General features: G+C 39.5%; 1 protein-coding gene across 2 annotated transcripts in view; it reads left to right on the top strand.

Moving 5' to 3' along the window:
- Wdr72 (WD repeat domain 72) overlaps positions 1-19,521 on the top strand; it is a 154,356-nt gene that overhangs the window by 55,283 nt on the left and 79,552 nt on the right. For both annotated transcript variants that reach the window (XM_075967751.1, XM_075967749.1), the window contains exon 14: positions 16,158-16,972. In XM_075967751.1, the coding sequence (XP_075823866.1) occupies positions 16,158-16,972 (815 nt within the window). The remainder of the gene's footprint in view (positions 1-16,157; positions 16,973-19,521) is intronic.

Raw genomic sequence — 19,521 nt, 5'->3', positions numbered from 1 at the left:
ACTGAGTAAGAGGTAAACAGAAATCAAAGGAAATGGTTGCTGTTTAAGACGAGCATCTATTTTGCCACTTAAGATTGAGCTTCTTAATAAAAGTGCTTTTGAATTTGATATTCTTTTCTATTAGTGCCATTTATTTTATTAAAAAATACAGGACAAACCAGAGCTGAGTTATAAAACATCTATTCAAGCACTTGTGGGAAGAGTGGTTTTGGATTTTCTGGTAACTTTTAAAGGAAGCACACAGTATTCTCTCTCATGGGTGCTCAAGAGCGCCCCGGCCTCTCGTTTCCACTAGGACTCCTCAGTGTTGGATTGATTGAATAAAAGGCTGTGAGACTTTGAATTTGTCGCCAGGCCTCTCTCAGCTCTCTTATGTCTGTCTGTCTTTTCATCCATCCATTGATACTAAATTGTTTAAGAGCCCCGGCCTTATTAGCTAAAACAACCCCCGTTTAAGCCTTGTTTGTTGTTAGCACTGGTCTGCCCTTTACTCAGTATACAGACAGTAGGCTTAGAGAGCAGCAGGAGCCATTGGCTGGGGAAGAAAGATGTAGGACATTCCAGTGACCAGGGTGATAATTCTTTCTGAGATTCCGTCTGTCTGATTCAAGAGCCTTTCCCTCCAGAGGGGCATTGCCTCAGAAAACCAGACTGAAACCATACTAGCTCTTTGCTTTTTAGATTCTGCTCTACGATACTGAAACTTAAGAGCTAGTTATTGGCTTCTCTCTCATTCCAGACACTGAGGACAGTTGGGTTTTTGCTCGTGTTTTGGTTTCTCTGTGGGGAGAAGTGGATTTGTCTCATGGTCTTTTCTTTAGTTTGGTAACTCCCTGAAATGAGCCAGGACTTCCCACCTGCCCTCTTGGTGATTTTGTTTTTTGTCTTCCTCATCTTTGCTTCTATAACTCTTTCTTAACCTGGTCTTCAAAGCTTGTGGAAAAAAGTCAAGCAATTTTTGCCTTTAAATCAACCAAAGGTGGAGACTAGGGTGTCACCCAGTAGTAGAGCACTTTCCTAGCATGCAGGGAGTGTTAGGTTCTATCTCCAGCCTGATGAGAAATAAATGCATCAAAATAAATCAGTTGAAAATGAGCACGTATTACTTCTTATTTACTATGACTATATTTACTTATGTTAATAATTTAGTTGACTACTGAGGTATTATTTTAGAGATTGCACAACAGGACAGTGGTGGCATGAATTTTAGAAATATAAAATGTAGAAATGAATCATTTTTAATTATTCAGTAATAGTCTTTCTGTGATATTCTTTGTGTTGTGCCCTTGGTTCATTTTTTTAATTTGCTACACAAATCTGAAATGCTTAATGACTGAAACAAAACTTCAACCTGCAAGTTGAATTTAATTTTATTTTTATGTGTATGGATATCGTGCCTGTGTGTGCCTGGTCTTTTGGAGGCCAGAAGAGGGCATCGGGTCTCCTGGAACTGGAGATACAGATGGTTGTGAATGGCCATGGAAATGCTGGGAACTGAACCCAGGTCTTCTGCAAGAGCAAGAACAGCCAGTGTCCCTAAACCCTGAGCCATCTCTCCAGACCCATTAGCCTGAAAGTTTAGAAGAAATTATTTTTTTCAGTTATTAAAATTATTTAGACAGAGTTAGGATTACATCTTTAAGTTATTTGTATGTGTGCACATACATATGTGCATATGGAAATGAAAGGCTAACTTGGAGTAACTATTGCTCAGCCACTCCCTTTCTGGAGACAGGATCCCTGAACCTGAAGCTTTGGACTGGATTTTAGACTGACTGGATTTTCATAGGCTCCAGCTGGATTCATTAGCCAGCAAGCATCTGGGTTCTGCCTGTCTCTGCCCCTCTTCAGTTCGTGGATTACACGCCCATACCACCACACCTCGTTCTTATGTGGGTGCTGGGAATGGAAACTCAGGTCTTTGTGTTTGTGTTGGAAGCTCTTTATGCAAGGAGACAGGAGATATCTCCCCAGCCCCGCAGTCACATTTTATGAGTGACACAGAAACATTCATTATTTTCCATAAGTAAATTAATGGCCTCACACATCTAAGTTTGGTGGGAATGCATCCAGGTTGGCCGAGACAGTCATGGCTCATGGCTGTGGTACCAATGCGATTATTAATAGCTCCCTATTTCACTCCATAAAAGTAGTCTGATCTGAACAATAAATAACACACTCATTTTATTTAAAGGAGACAGCCCTTGAGTGAAGAAAAATATATCATAGGCTACTCGAGGTTAAACTATCAATTTTAAAATATTCAAATAACCGTGGTGGTAAACTTGCATGAATATGCCAAAAAGTGGCAATAAATAGAATATTTATTAGTGTTCCTCTTACATTCTGAGAAGCAAAAATACTAGAGTCACATTTGAGAAATTCAGTGATCCAATAAAAGAAAAATTATGCATGAAGCAATTTAGAACATTCATCTTTCATTCAACATGGTTAGTTACTATGGAGTGACTTCGTCTTTCAGTCATTGATAAAAAGCAATAAGCATAAAAAAGTGCTCTACATTCCAAAATCAGCTGTTATATTAATTAGAAACACAGTCAACTCACCAAACATCTTACAGAATTCTGACATATCTCAAACTTAAATTATAAAGCTGACAATTTAAAAAGAAACAAGCAGTCTCTCCTATTAGCCCGGGTGAGATTATAGACTTTAAAACTGCAGGTTTTGTAGAAACGGGCTCATAAACCAGTTTGAAGCCTGAGACACAATTTCATTTATCTTTATATTCTAAGCTTTATAGTGTCGCAGAAAGTGTCCATCTGTTCAGCTGAGATTGCTGCAATAGCGAGTGGTCAGGAAGACTTAGTAGAAAAAGGTCAAAGGGGCCTCTTGACCCTGCCGCACGTGCCAAGGCAATTGGAGTATCGGAGCTGATACCCAGTGAGATACAGTTGGCTGAAGCAGGCTGTCTTTTAATTGGTAATGATAGTGAGACCACACAGGAAAGTCATTGGTGAAAGAAAACAAAAAGTGTCCAATATAGTAATTTATTACCAGGCAGTGGGTCTCGAGTGCTGGGTTGACTTACCCCTGCAGGGGCGAGAGCAAGGAAAAACGTACGCCAGCACTTAGCTGAAAATGGATGCCCCGCTGGTACGTGGGATGCATGGTGGCCTGGTGATTGCCCATGCCATTAGTTTGATAATACTGTCTCTGCTGTGAGCGCAGTTTGCCAAACTCTCCTGTGCATCAGCCTCAGAATGAAGCTTTTCTCTTTTGTCTACTGTTTGCACTGCCGGTCAGGCCACCCTCCACCTGACCAGATGGACTCAGATGGTTTTATCGCCAACAGCTCCATCCGGTATCCTAGGGCTCCGATGGTCTCAAAGAATGGCTGACACTTTCATTTGCACCTTATTGTTTGAGTGACACATTGATGGTGTTCATTGCTATTGGCCCAACGACGGTTCCCGGATTTCATCTTTGCACGACAGGACGTTTTCATCAGCAGCATATACCACCCCCCCAACCCTGCCACACTCCCCCTACAAGGTGTCCTGTGAACTCAACTTATTTGTATGAACGCTTAAGTGTATTTGGTTCAGGAAGTGCAAAACCCTTTGCTGATCTAATCTAGTAGATTTTTTTTTAAATCCCTTTAAAAGTGGTACCAGTTTCTGGTAATAAAATAATAAAATTTTTGAGGAAAAATATAAACAATTTTCTTTGAACAGCTAAAATTTTAAATAAAAATACCTTTATTTTTATGTTTATTTATTTGTGTGACTATTTTACCTACATGGGTTTCTGTGCACCATGTGTGTGCCTGCAGAGAACTGGAGTGACAGACAGTTGTGAGCCGATGTGGATGTTGGAAATCAAACTCATGTCGGCTGCAGAAGCAATGCACACTCTTAACCATGGAGCCATCTCTTAAGCCCCTGTAAAAATGTCTTAAGTTGAACACCGTGGTACCCAGAATGAACACTAAAGAGAATTTCTGAACTGCAAGCAAGCACAGGCATGGTCAAATAAACCTTATTTTAAATTCATAATGCTAAATGCGAGATGCATGCCGTGCCTTCAGCTTGTGTTTGTGCATGGTAAAATAACCACCCCGCTCCGAGCAACTTAAAATAGATAAGCATAAATGCTGGGGACTTTCTCGAAGCCTTGTGCTGCAGTAAGGACCACTTCACTTCATCGCTGGCAATGCCCTGCTTTCCTCAAATCATAACAATAATTTATCCCAAAGATAATGATATCAACTCATTATTAAATTAGCACTTAGGATTATACCCCTAAACTTAAATTTGGCTTTGATTTTACAATTGTATATGAATGTTTGCAACTGTGTACATATTCAGTGGTGGAAATCTCTGTTCATGGATTTATTTTGCATATGTAAATTAAATTCTGTGTTATGTGATTCTCCATGGAAAGGTCATTGCTGTTAAATGTTGACATTTTAAGTTTGATTCTGGAAACTGATGAATTGTTGAAAAAGACATTGTATTTTCTCTTTCTAGATAAACACGCACAAGCACACATACACATGTACACATGCAAACATGCAAGCACACATACACATGCATACACACAAATGCATTTAGCTTTTAACTTAAGCAAACAATAACGTCCCAGTTGGGGTTACTACTTGTATGATCAAATGCCTGTTGTAAAGGAAAGGGTTTTTTGTAACTTATACATCCACATTGTAGTGTGTCACTGAAGAAAGTCAGGACTCAAGCAGGGCTAGAACCTGGAGACAAGAGCTGATACACAGGCTATGAAAAGTGCTGATGACCTAGGACCACCCGCCAAGACTTGGGCCTCCTCCATCAATCATTAGCTGAAATGATGCCCTCTAGGCTTGCCTACAGACTGCTCTTATGGAGGCATTTTCTCATGAGACTCCCTCCATTCGAATAACTCCAGCTTTCTTAGGGTAGACATACATAAGCCAAACCGGAAAGACCCAGGCTGAACGTAGCTTTTCACCAGTAGAATAATGGCGAAGCATGAACGCAGGTGGGACCAGGTTCTCAACATTGCACGGGTCACCACAAAGTGAGTTTGGTAGGAAGTGTGCCCCAGCTAGGTTCCATCAATTTTAGAGACGGTGGTGCTGTAGGCTTAGGAAACAACATGGGCCTGAGTTTTCTAGGCTAATTGCAGCATCTTTGTGAGGAAAGATGGATGAAGGCATTTCAGAGAGGAAAAGAAAATCTCACATAGTCTTTCTATGCCTCGAGAGGGATTGCTTGGCTTGCTTAGTAAAAGTCTGCTTGGTAAACATTTAGTTGCTATTAGTACATGAATTCGTTAGGCAATTTATTAATTGATTTGCTATTGGAATAGAGACCAGGCACTCGTTATGCCCCGTGTCATTAATCTTTATAAATTAAGGCATCCTGTAGCCAATATCTGTATCAAATCCATATTTTTACAACAAATGATTCCAAAGTGAAAATTGCATGGCATTGTTTTAATGTTAGATAAATGTTCATTTCTTACTATATTTTTTTTTAGGAATTCCTCTTAACTTGTGTTTGATAGCTTAGAGTCTGATAAAAATAAAAAGGCACCGAAGCCTGCAAAGGGGGCACCTGGTCATCAGGAGCTTTCCTCATGTCAGCACAATGGTTAGTCTCAGGAAGAGGGCAAAGAGAGGGCAGCCAGCATAAGCCCCTTCATCAGCTACTGGAAATGCTTGTTTTAAGGGAGGTAGCTGAGTTCCCAGAACCAGGTGGATCCCAGTGGTAAAAAGCCTTCGGAGACAAGGTGAGACAGGTAAAACAGCATCTGAACTGCACTTGCCATGAAATTTTTATGTGATTGTGTGTATTAAATCAGCTGAGGCCTTGATGTAGTTGAGGGGGGTGGGGTTGCCATAGGCTCTCCTTTTCCTGGATGTCATGTCAGTAACATGTACATTAAGTTGACTTTTCAGGTATGGTGTCTATGTCCTTTAAGACTTTCCAAAATACAGTGTAGCAGTATTGGTTTTCATACATCACTAATGGACCAAGGCTGAATTTTAGGAGTGAGTGCTTGACAGAATAGAGAGAACCCTGACATTTATGGAGAGGAAAAAAGCAACAAGAAAACCTTGCTAGTGCTTTAGATCTCAGCCCTGGGCTCACCTCTGCTATTAGGCTGTGGACATGATGCTTTCAAGGGTACAAGATGGAAATTTGTGGGGTGGAGGGGGGGGTGTTTGTTTCCTTTCATGTGGAATTCATGTGTTGTAGATGCTAGTTCTGATTGGTTAAATTTAGATTAAAATAGTTCTTTAGATTAGAATAGCAATTTTTTTTTGGCCAGAACAGAGAGCTGGCTCAGATGTTAAGAGCACTGGTTGCTCTCACAGAGGGCCCGGGGTCTGATCCCTAGCTCTTGTACTGGTAGCACAGGACTGTCGGTAGCTCTAGTTCCAGGGGAGATGATGCCTTCTCTTGGCTTCCTGGGTACTGCATGAACACAGCACATAATTACATGCAGTGTGATAAAACACATCTGTAATCTCAGCACGTGGGCAGTGGAGGCAAGAGGATGGCAAACTGAAAACCAGCCTTTTCTCACTGTATGTTGAGACAGCACACAGCCAAATATATATAAAAGAAAACTTGGGGGACCTTCCACCTATAAATGTTATTTTAGTTTTTTCTTTAGGCAAATCTTTGATGGGAGAAGCATCTTGAAGCCAAGAATATTTTGTAATCATTACTAGTTTATACAATATTCTCATGCTAAGTTCTTTTATAGGAGTCAGTATTATTTAATTTGCCTGGTATGATTACAAATTCGCATCCATTTAATAATTAAAGGTGGATGGTAGGTAATTCCATAACAGAAGTAGAAAAAAAAAAACCCAAGTTATCTACAATATTTGAATCGAATGATTTTAAAGCAGTAATTATCAACTCTCATTAAAATTATACCACCTCAGCATTCTGTTGTTATTTAGATTTTACACATTTACCAAATATCAATATTTAATAAAAGAACTAAGTGAAGAAACACATGCTACCTCTATTCAAATACTGTAATAGTGAGCATTTTCCTAAATGAAAAATGAATCGAAAACTCTAATGTTAAAAATGTTAAGCAACGTAATTGAATGAAAAACTCCTATGAAAATATTACCAATTTGAAAATATAACATTCATTATAAATATTCATAAATAGATAAGATAAAAATAATAGATAAGTATGTAATAGGCCCGTGAAAACTGTATTTAAAATACCACCACAAACAGAAAAGCTATTGATTTAATGAAAACATGTATTACCAGGAGGAAAGCATGGTATTTTAAAGATGTTCATACTCCCAAATACATACATTTCTTTCTTTTTAAAGATTTATCTTTATTTTATGAGTATGAGTGTTTTTCTGCATTTGTGTATGTATATATGTATGTATGCTTATCTGTCATTTGCATGCAGTGCCTGCAGAGGCAAAAGGGTGTCATACTTACTAGCGCTGGACTTACAGACAATGTGTATGGGACCCCAGGTCCTCTGGAAGGCCAGCCAGTGCTCTTAACCACTAAGCCTTCTCTCAAGCCTCATTTCTATGTATTTAATATTGAAAAATTTCAAACTCTCATTGGTTAAATTTTAGGTATTTAGAAAGTGTATTATGAAATTATAGAAAAGATAGATATAGGAACTGAGCCAAGAAGAATGCAAACATAACAAAATGGCAGATGAGAATCCTTCTATCTTTCTCCCCATCCATCCATCCCAAAGCATGTTATGTATAACAAGAGCAGATAGCTGGACAAATGGAATAGAATAAGAAAAGAACTCAATAAGTAAGTCACAAATTATTCTTTGAAAAAGATGGAACTTAAAAAAAGAGAGGAAACCTCACAAATGGTTTATGTATAACTCATTGTCATTTTATGTAAGATATAAAAATCGTTTACCGACCTTCCACAAAAATATACTCAGAATCCTATAGGTTTCCCACACATGTTTCTAGAAAAGTATAAGATGTGGTAATAAATTTAGTCATTGTGCTGCAAAGGGATTGAGGGTGCCCAGACCTCAAGGAGGTACATTAAAATGGTTGTTTTTGTGTTTAAACCATTTTAAATACATAATTGAGCACGTGTGCAATTTAGAAGCTTAATAGAAAGCTGGGAACATCTAAGTAAAATATCTAATACGTTACTATCATATCAATAAATGAGTGCTCCTAGTTGATAAATAAATAGAAAAATGAAAAACTATTTAAAGATTGTCATTTGGGTCACAAGAACAAGATGGTAGTGCGATAGTGTGCTGGTCAGCTTGACACAGTCTAGAGTCACCTGGGGAGGAGTGTCTCATGAGAGCTGTCTGCATTTGGTTTGCCTGTGGACATATATTGTCTGAAGTTAATTGAAATGGGAAGACTCAGCCCACAATGGGCAACACTTTTCCTAGGCAGGGAATCCCGAACTATGTAAGAGTAGAGAACTGGAGCTTAGCACGAACAAGCGTGTAGCGTGCTTTCTCAGCCCGTCAGTCCCCAGATCATAACACAGAGACTTAGTATTAGTTATGAATGCTCACCCTCATCTTATGCTGGTTCATGAGCTCTTATAACTTAATTTAGCCTATTTTTCTTTATTTACATTTTGCCTCGGGGCTTTTTTTTTTTACATTTCATTCTGTATGTCCTACTCCGTGTCTGTATGTCTGGCAGCTGCCTGCCTGGTCCCAGGCATCTCCTTCTCTTTCTGTCTCATTCTCCTCGTTTTCCTCTCTTTTCTCTTCCTATTTATTCTCTCTGCCTACTAGCTTTGGTGCCTAGCTATTGGCTGTTCAGCTTTTTATTAGACCAAGCAGGTGCTTTAGGCAGGCAAAACAACACTTCTTTACATCATTAAACAAATGCAGCATAAAGAAATGTAACACACCTTTGCATAGTTAAAGAAATATTCCATAACATTTCCCCCATTTGTGTAAAACAAAAGGAATGGTTTTAGCTTTAACATAGTGAAACTATATGCAATAAGAACTGTTATCAAGTAAGATTTACATTAACGTTATTTTTATTTGGAAAATCTGGAGAAATAACTCTATTATCTATCCTATCTTTATGAGTCCAAAGCTCTGTACCTAATTTACCTTCTATCATAACTAAGAAAAACTGTAATTAACTAGTTTTCTATTCCATCAAAGACCTTAGAAAGATATAACATTGCCTGAGAGAAGATGGACACTATAAAGTATTCCCACCCCAGCTCAGAATTGAGTATAATAAAGGGCTTTTTATTCAGGGGTAGACTCACAGATCACAGTCCTCTGCATGAATAGGGAACAGAAATCGAATCCAGCATCCAAGAGGGAATATGCAAGCTTTACGATTGCATTTAGAATATAAGAGACCATACCCAAGTGGGCTGGTATCTTAAAGACTATTGGCTAAAAGAATTCCCACAGCACCTGAGTAAACAGGAAGCGCACTACAAGCCACTTCCAAAACTATAAAAACAATGGAGACATCTGGCTGCCTGGACCCAAGGTTCCTTGGCAATGTTGAGGCATCCATCTTCAGCCTACAGGCCTGGATATCTGACAGGCTTTTCTGTGAAGCAGGAATTTTGAAGGACTGTCCCTCATTGCTATGATAAAGTTTGGCAGTCACTTTCCTTTGTATCCTGCATATCCAGTTTGTACATTATGCTGTCAGTAGTCAAGGCAAGAACAGTTTCTTGCCCAAATAGCTTGATTTGCCATAATGAAAGCAAACTCCATATAGAAGTTCACCAGTGCCTATCATTCTTTAATGAAGTAGATTGGTGCTGCCAGGAGCAGACATCTCTCACTGTCATGAAAAACCTTAGGTTATTAAATGTCTTAAATGCCCTATTCTGTTTGTCTTTAAAGAGCACGTGTTTATCCAAAATACATCCGTCTAATCTTGAAAACATACCTAATATGACTACAAGTTTGATTATTATAGATAACTAGCTATGAATCTGTATTTCTTAATTATACATTACATTTTTAAATGAGCTGCATAAGCACAATACCCCAAACAAAAGTAGAAACATACATACAGTATAATAAAAATAACTTTAAATTTGTATCAATATGCCAAAATCCATGCCAATGAAAAATATTTTAGATTAATGGTTGTCTTTTTATCCTATATTCTATATCCCCCTAAATGATGACAAACATCCATAACCCACTGCGTGACCAAAACCACCCACTCCACAATGTAGGCATTGTGTTCTCTAGACTGCTTCCTGTTGTCCAAAGGTGGAGGCATCTTTAGGGGACCCTGAGAAAATTGAGATAATGGTCAAGTCTGGGAAAACTCATTGTAACATCTGTTGTCTAGTCTCAGAACTATCGCCATGCAGAGTGATCAGTATATATATCACCTGTCTTTAGGTTTTCTTGGTTTATTTCTTCATGTTCAAGATTTTCATGATGTCTCCCCCAGTCAAACCTGATCTCTATTAACCTTGAAGGAATCTGCATTCTTTTGTTTCCTGTATAAACAAAAGTATAACCTCTTCTCCAACATAATACATTTTCTGACTTCCATTTTAAAGTTTAGGCATCCTTAAAGTGTCTACCCTGGTTTAATTCAGCATTCCCTTTTACAACCCAATGTCTCTCAGCAGCTGTCATTGTTCGCTCATTAACATTCAAAAAATTCAATCAGCACAACACCATACAGGATCCAGACTCCCTGTGTATTTCCCATCTTTACATGCCATTTTCTTTTTATATTACTTTCCTCTGTCTTTAAAGACTTATTATTTATAAATGATTTACTTTTTATGACTGTCTATAGACATTTTCTTTTCTTTCTTGAGCCTATGATCATTTTTAAATACACTGTAATCTGTTTAGATTTTTTTCTGCTGGTCATGTCCTTACTGTGTGTCTCTAGCCTTTTCTGACCACATGAGCCAAACCTTAAACTGCTAAGAGACTTTGCATTGGTGGTTGGCTCTGTCCAGATCAGATCCATGAAAGCCAAGCTTTATGGCCAGGGTCCTGCCTGAGAGTGGCATTCAGCCACCCTGGCTCTAGAAAATTGGTATCCGCACTGTGACAGACATTTCTCTGTAGCTTGTTTCTACTTAGCACACCAGTCATTTACGTGCTCTGATGTACAGCAGAGCCTCTTAAAGGAGCCATATCTGTTTTCTTTTCAGCTTTCACAGACCCTATGTGGAGATTCAAGCCCCATGTTGGAATGCTAAATGTGGCAGGCTTTCTCAGGCCACCAGCTCCCAAATCATGGCATAGAGACTTGCTAGTTAAGAATGTTCAGCCTTGTCTTATGCTCTTATAATTTAATTTAACTGTTTCTCTTCATCTACCTTTTTTTTAACCTTTCTTTCATTCTCTATGTCCTATTCCATGTCTGGTTGACCCTCATTCTCCTCTCCCTTCTCTCTCCTCCTTTTAATTCTTTCTGCCTGCTAGCTCTTCCTATTCCTCTACTGCCTAGCTATTGGTCATTCAGCTTTTTATTGGACCAATAAGGAGTCTTAGGGAGGCAAAGCAATATATTATTAAACAAATGCAGCATAAACAAATGTCACACATCTTTACATAGTTAAAGTAGTATTCCATAACACAAGTGAGCATGTGCACATTCATTTTCTCAGCTCTTACCTATGGATGTGATGTGACTAGCTGTTTGAAATAGCTACCTTGATTTTTCCACAGTGATGGACTGTGACCTGGAATTGTAAGCAGGAACGTGTCTTTTCTTCACTAAGTGGCTTTTTGTCAGGGTTTTTATCCCAGTAACAAAAATGAAGCTAAGATAGTTATGAAATGCTTCTCACTGAAGCTCGCCCATGCACATTTCCTACTTCTGTGATAATGACTACAAATGCTGGGTGAATAGTTTCCCCTGCACACCTGCATTTTCCAAGTATATCTTGGGACACGCTTGCTGCAGCCATTTAACAATTTCTCCTTCACTTTAAGGTATCTCTGTCTCATCATTCTGAGATTCCACTTCAAAGAATTTTTAAATACCCAGAACACATTGAGTTGCTTTAGGTGCGTGTATAGAAGGGTTACAAAACACATATTTCTATGTGTCTGTGGACATAGCTTAATCAAAATCTCTTGCCTTCTCCAATTCCAAACTCATGACCAGAAAATTTCCAAGAGAGATACTGGATTCAGGAGTACAAGCACCAGGAGTGAGAACTTTCTGAGTGAGGCGCCCGGTGCACAAGAGCCCGCAGGCCGAGGGCTGATCTTGGAAGAGTGACTTTTGACTGAACTGTAATTAGAGCTTAAATGGGCTCAAATAGGTTTGGAGGCATTTGTTTCTCACTTAGGAGTCAGTTTCTTAAGTGAATTTCTCTGATCAGATGTAAGTTAGACACGGGCTTAAGGGAACTATAAGAATGAGCTTAATGACTGGATTTTAAGTCACCAAGAATAACAGCATACTTAGCGGGCATTGGAGCAGCGGTTTTCTGGCTGACTTGTTATTTACTGTGTTTTAACTTATGTTCTAATTTTGTGTCTGCATGAGTAGGGGAGAGTGAGGAGGTATTTATTTGTGGGTCATGGTGTGTATGTGTGTGCAGATAAATGGCTTAAAGCTTGTCTCCTATGAGACCTTACTTACACTTGTTCCTTTTTATGCCCTGAGATAGGAGCCATTAGCTAATTAATCTGTTCAGTTCTTTATCTGCCCAAACTCCTAATCTTTGCTGATCTGTCTTCTAATTTTTGTTCTTACGCTTCTATTCCTGCGCTTTTCTGGGCGGTGTATGTTGTGTTAGCCTGCGTTCCTTTAGGTGACAAAATGCCCGAGACGCATCGTTTATCAGCAGGGAAGGTGTATGATGGTGACTGCTTTCAGGTCAGTTGGCTCTGCTGATTTCAGGCCTTTGGTGGGGGACAGGGTGTTGCTTATGGTAGAGCTAACTTGGTCAGCATCTAGGAGCCAGGAAGCAAAGAGACAGAAAAGCGAGGATCAGAGTCACGGTATTCTGTTTCAGAGGACACCCCCAACAATCTCACCTCAGCTGCTGCAGGGCCCTCCAACCTGCACAAGAAACTCAGGATCACACACTGTCACAGGGCCTTTGAGGGCACCTGAAGCTCAAACCACAGCCTGCCAAAGCCTTATCAATTCGCTCTATTTCTTTGACAACATTGATGACTGTTTGTTTTAAAAAGAAGTTATCATTCAGTATAATAAAGCATAGAATTTTGTAAACATTTCAAAAATAGATAAAAGGAGATGATGATAAATCCATATCTTCATAATTGGGATTGTATTTTTCAAAGCCCAGTCATCCCCGTCAGCAATGCCTGCAGACTTCTTGCCATGACATCGTATGTTTGGTGCATCCATGCTTTAGCAAACACTTGACAGTTCGTTAGGAGTACAGACCTAATGTATTTAGACAATGGCTATTTAGGCCACAGCCTATTGTGTAGTTTACAGGCATTAAAAAAATTGTATTGTACATTGTTTTTATATGACTCTCTGTATCTTTGAAATTGTCTTGAGGGCTAAATTGGTTTTAAATAATTTCAATATTAGATGGCATATAATATTCTCTAGACTTTAACATATAACACCAGCTGCTTTCCAGGCAGCAGACACCATGTATGTTGGCTTTGTGATATATAAGATGCTCATTTTCTCTATGAAAACCGACTTTAAAAAAATATTGATCTTGAAAACCCAACTTTTGTCAAATTTTAGGCTAATATCCTAAACATTAGTCCTACTAGATTCCCCCAAAATAATAGACAAAATATTTTTTAATCTCTGAAAAGAATACTTAGCTGAATTATCAAGAAATTTAAGGAAGTCCTGAGATGCTAAAATCAAAATGGGAATACAATTTCAGTAAATTATGAAGAAGGCTGAAAGGTGGCTGTGTCCCTGGGACTTTAGGTTAGCTTTAACCCCTCCCTGGGTGATTAAAGAGAGTGTACCAATAGGGCGGTGAAAAGATGTTGGTAATAGCCCAATTCTGTCGTTCCTGAGACACTGCACACTCAGGGAAAATTTGAACCAAGGCTGAGGATGTGTTCCACAAAGCAACAAGAAAATGAGACTCTGTGCCTTTGTTGGTCTCCACCTTAGAAGATGGGGGAACATAGTTTTGACAGAGAACTGAACACTGTGATGTAGGAGTCAGAATTCATAATATATTCAAAAATTGAAAAACATTTAACTAAACATTCTACTTTAAAAGTGCCCTGTGGGTGACAACCCAGTATGTGATGCAGGAACAAACTAAATTTTTCTCTGGGAGAATGTACCCTTACCCTGTGTCTCAAGGGGCTCTCCCAACAATATTTCCTATAAACAATCACATGCAGTCAGATTCACATAAAGAACCAGGAAATCACAGGCAGAACTGAAAAGTGGAGCCACTTATAAAATAAGCATGATTTGTGGGGAAAAGAAGCAAAAATATAATCTTACAACCCAATTGAGAAGGAATCAGCTGAAATATGGAAAAAACTGTACCCATCAGGATGTTCATAACAAATGGGTCTTTAAAGAAAAAGCAGACTGATGGAGTGATAGCTGACGAGCCGCCGACTTCTCTGCTGCAAGCAAGGAAGGCAGGGACTGCGGAATAACACCAGCAAAATGCGGTGAAACCATCTGAAAGAGTGTACTCAGCAGAATTGTCTCTCCAGGAAAACATTACTCTGTCGGGCGGCTAAAACAAACTTAAAAGTTGATTCTCTAAGAAACGTATCAACATTGAGAAACTTTTAGCAAGTGATAAAAAAAAAAGAAGGAACAAAAGTAAAGGCAAAAGGACCCACAGTACTGTGAAGGCCAGCACATGGTAATCAGATAAAGAAAGATGTCAATTCGAACATTTATTAAAAAACTATTAAAAGATGTTAATTGTTATCTAAATAAGTGAGAAACATGCCTTGAAACTTGACATGTGCTTTCTGATTTATAGGAAACCTTTGAAGGTCAGAGGGATGACCAAAGTAAGGTGACCTACTTGATTAGATGTTGTCCTTGTTTTTAGTGTTATTACACAATTTTGTGTCCAGTGGTGATAAATACATCGATTGATGTCCCAAGTAATTAGACCAGTGAGCAATGGGGAAATTCACAGCAGTCACTGGGGCAGATGAACACCAGGATAGAAGAACATGAAAGCCTTTTGATGCTGCAGCTCAGATCCATAAGTAAAAACTAAAACGTAATTAAAATTTAAAAGTCATAAAAGTTGTCAATTTAAAAAAATCATAGATAATTATTTTATTTTTGCAGAGAAGGTAACATTTTTTTATAATGAGAAATGCGGGAAAGTATAATTTTCGATGTGTTTTCTGATTTTGAGACTATTGAACTGGCACAATCCTGACTTTCACGGGAACATGAACTTTCCCATTCCATTGATTTGCCCTGTTTTGCTGAATTTAATAGCTATGGCACACACATTTGTCAGTGACTCTTAATAGGTCTGTTGAAGATACATGCTGAAGTTATTAAGTGAAAGCAAAGGAATCATAAACTTGAGACCTTAGCTCTAGGGGGCATCCCTATTATCAAGGCACGCACCGCTGTGGGATCCAAACGGGGGCAGCTTCTTGATTTCTTCAGTGTTAGTTCCCTTTGTATCACTTGTTATATGTGTGCAGCAGGCATACACACACACTGTATATATACATATGCATGTGTGTATACATATGTGTACACACACATAATATGGGAGAGAGCTGGAGAGATGTCACAGCAGTTAACAGCACGTACTCTTCTTGCGAAGGACCAGAGTTTGGTCCCAGCACCCATATGGTGGCTCACAATTGACCGCAACTCCAGATCAGGTGGCTGTCTTCTGCCTTGTGTATGTATCTGCACACATGCAAAACACACACGCGGGCACACACACATGAACAAAATGATTTCTTTTTAAAAAGACTCTGATCTAGGGCTGTTCAAATTTACTTAGGGGAAATTCTTTGAGAAAGGGACATTTATAACAGTTGCCAGTAGAATCTACAATGTTCAATTTAGAAGGGAACTTTCATAACAAAAAGAAAAAGAAAAAAAAACAGTTGTCATGGCTTTTTTTTTTTAAAGTGGGACTTAATAATTCTTGCCTTTAACTGTAACTAAAGATTTCTTCTTCTTCCACAATGGCATCATAGATCCATAATACTTATTATGAATTCTGATATGCTGACATCTTTCCTCTCAGGTTGCTGATGCTACATCAGTCCCAAGACCTTTCAATGTCTTGCCTGTGAAAACAAAATGGAGTCACATTGGCTTCCACGTTCTGCTGTTTGATCTGGAAAACCTTGTGGAACTACTGCTGCCCACTCCCATCAGTGATGGTGACCATTCTGTATCGTTCTATGGAAGTGACATCTTGAGGAGAGCCAAGAGCACAGTAGAGAAGAAAACATTGACAATAAGAAGAAACAAAGCCTCATGTAGCTCTCTCCAGGCCGAGGCACAAGGCAAGTCCAGTGGGGACAGCTTGCCCCTTGCAGATAATGCCAGTAAACTTCCAGAGGAGAGTGATAGCATTAAAAGACAGAAGAAAATGAAGAGCTCCAAGAAGACACGCCCTAAGCCATCCAGAAAGGTGGATTCCAGCCTCATAATAGACATGGCGAAATTGTTTCTGTCTTGTGTTTTGCCGTGGGGAGTGGATAAAGAGTTAGACAGCCTGTGTACCAGGCATCTCAGCATCTTAAAGCTACAGGGTCCTGTGTCTTTGGGACTCGCTTCAAATGAAGACCTCTTCTCCCTGATGCTACCCGGGTGGGATGCATGCAGTTCTGAAATGAAGGAGTACTCAGGAGTAAACCTGTTTTCCAGAAAAGTTCTGGAGTTGTCAAATAAATACACAGCCACACTTCCGAACCAGACTGGAATTCCCAGAGACCTAGAGAATCACTGTGATGCTTTGCAGCAATCAAATACTATAGCGTATTTACTGAAAAGACTCTTTTTAGTTAATAAGTTAGTAAACATGCCTCTGGATTTGCCCTGCGAAATCGACAGGTAAGAAGCACTAGAGAGACTGATGGTTCTAATGGAGACATCAAAGCCGTTATGATCATTCTCTGTGCTCAGCGCTGTCATCTTCCTTCTGCTGGGAGATAAGGTTAGAGATAAAACAACTTTTAAATTCATAACTCATTTAAAAGAAAATACATTTCCCCATTATTTCTTTGGGTTGGAGAGTAATTATATGTCTATATGTTTTAATATTCATTTAGCTTAGGAAGATGTCATGGTATCATACAAACATGGAGCCCTGAGATTGAGTCCCCAGCACCTACATGAAATCTGGGTGTGATAGTGGGTCCCTCTAACCCCAACCTTGGAGATGCAGAGGGAGGTAGATCTCTAGAACTGGCCGACCAGCTATCCTAGCACAACTGATGAGTTCTGGGGCCAGTGAGAAAACCTGTCTCAAAATAGAAGGTCAAGGAAGATACTTAACATTGACCTATGGTCTCTAATTGCATATGCACACACATTACATACACTTGAATACACACATAAAAACAAAAATAAAATTAGAAATAATATTCATTTACTCAACAAATATGCATTGTATTCATATGTGCTAGAAAAGCCATAGGGTTAGATGCTTAGTGAAAGCATAGATGAATTGACATATGCATATTTACATATGTACTTACATGTGTTTATACATTAATAATTCTTAAATAGGTGCTTATGGTGGTTGGAAATGTTATCTCTTAACTCCTACCACAACCTGCGCTTTGCATATTCAGGTGGGGTGATGTGATTGTGCAAGGCTCTGCCTTACAGTAGGTCTGGCTCACCAGTAACGACGGCAGCTGTACTTTAACACTTGGCAGATGCCATGTTGTCCCTTTACATATACGGTTACATTTTTATTCTAATTTTAATAAATGGAATTCAGTTCACCAAATACTTATTCAAGTATGTACACAGCTTATGACGTACAGAAGACAGAGAAAACAGATTTTTTGGATTGAGGCAGGGACTCACTCAAATAGTAAAAACTCTACACATAAGACAAGTAAGGACTGCTGGAGTAAAGGAAGGAGCCAAGGAGAAGCATGTGTGGTATGAGCGGTAGGGGTGAGAGGGTGAGGCAAGTCTGTGATGCTCTTCCAGGACAGAAGTCGACCTGCTTGCTGCAGGGCAGACAGTCGCTGCAATCTGCTTCCTATGAGCTGGAGCTCGGGTCAGCAAGCGTCTGTCCTAGAGGCTGTGTGACAGAGCTCCAGCGCTCTAGTGCTTCTGGTCTGTTGGGGCAGACCCCATAAACTTCACACCAGAATGCTGCTGTGTCACAGGCATTTAATATCCAGTTTGCTGGTGTTGATGGAGAGAGAACAGAGACGGGGAGAGGGAGTTCTGCTTCGTGTGCACATTTTGACGCTGCTTCTTCTGCTCATCTTGAGCTCTCAAATCCCACCCACATCTGTATCCTTAACGACAAAATTAAGGTAGATTTAAAGGCAACCTTTTTCCTTTCTCTTACTAAACATTTATACAACAATGAAGTATGCTTAAACTGCATTCTCAGTCTTGAGCCTGAAAGCCTGGGAGAGAGCCTTTTGCATCCACTGTGGCACTACCGTGGGGTTTTGGACTCACCATTAACCTGCCTTTCCTCATTTACAAAGTGAGCTGGGGAATGACTGATGCTAAGAATTATTCAAATTCTGCAGATCTTAGGCTGTCACTCCCCACCTCCCACCCCCATTGGATTATGATTCCACCAGGAGGGTGTTTTTAATAAGGATTCTGGGGTGGAAAAGCTGTCTGGGGTGCTGTGGGTTCAGGGGCTTCTAGCATGCTTACCATTAAAGGGTCTTAGAAAGTTGTCACAAGACTGTCTATGCTTCAAAAAAAAACCCTACCCATGAAAATACTGGGTGTGTTGGTGCATGTCTTTAATCCTAGTGTTCCACATGGGGCAGAGGCAAAGGCAGGCTGATCTGTGGCAGTGAAACCCTGTCTCTTAAATCAAAACCCCAACTGCCCATTCAAAGAACTCTGGAATGGAGGTGTCAGAATGAGAGCTTTTCTAAGTCAGCTCTTCTGAATCTGACTGACTGGAGCCAGGATGCTATGTTTTATTGAGAAATCAAAATAATGTATTACTGGATATGTTATTTCAAATCCTTCCAACAAATTTGTCGATTTTGCCAACATTTTATTATAGTTGTGCAGTCTGAGAAAGATTCCAACAGACTGCGTGACTGCACTGAGTTCTGAAGAAACAACCTGTGGCAGCATCCTTGAGAATGTCAGGAACAATGACCCAGCACAGGACTTGATGGTGCTTGAGGAGTGTTCCCTGGTGGGTGTGAACCTTAGGACTCAGTCATAGCAGTCAGATACCTCGCTCTATAGTAGCAAGACCTCTCCTGTAAAGGGGATCACAATTCATTCTGATGAGCTAAGATCTGAAGTTCAGTTGAGAATGTAGATCGATCAAAGTTGAGAAATTAAGTGTAGAAGACAATGATGAAAATAAGTCATGTTCAATCCCCAATTTGCTAAGGTAGTATTGAGCATGCACCTTCAGCTTATCAAAGAGT

Source organism: Microtus pennsylvanicus, chromosome 3 (assembly GCF_037038515.1).
Source record: "Microtus pennsylvanicus isolate mMicPen1 chromosome 3, mMicPen1.hap1, whole genome shotgun sequence".
NCBI classification, from domain to species: domain Eukaryota; kingdom Metazoa; phylum Chordata; class Mammalia; order Rodentia; family Cricetidae; genus Microtus; species Microtus pennsylvanicus.
Note: the sequence above shows the minus strand (reverse complement) of the source record. Positions and strands in the feature narration are given on the sequence as shown.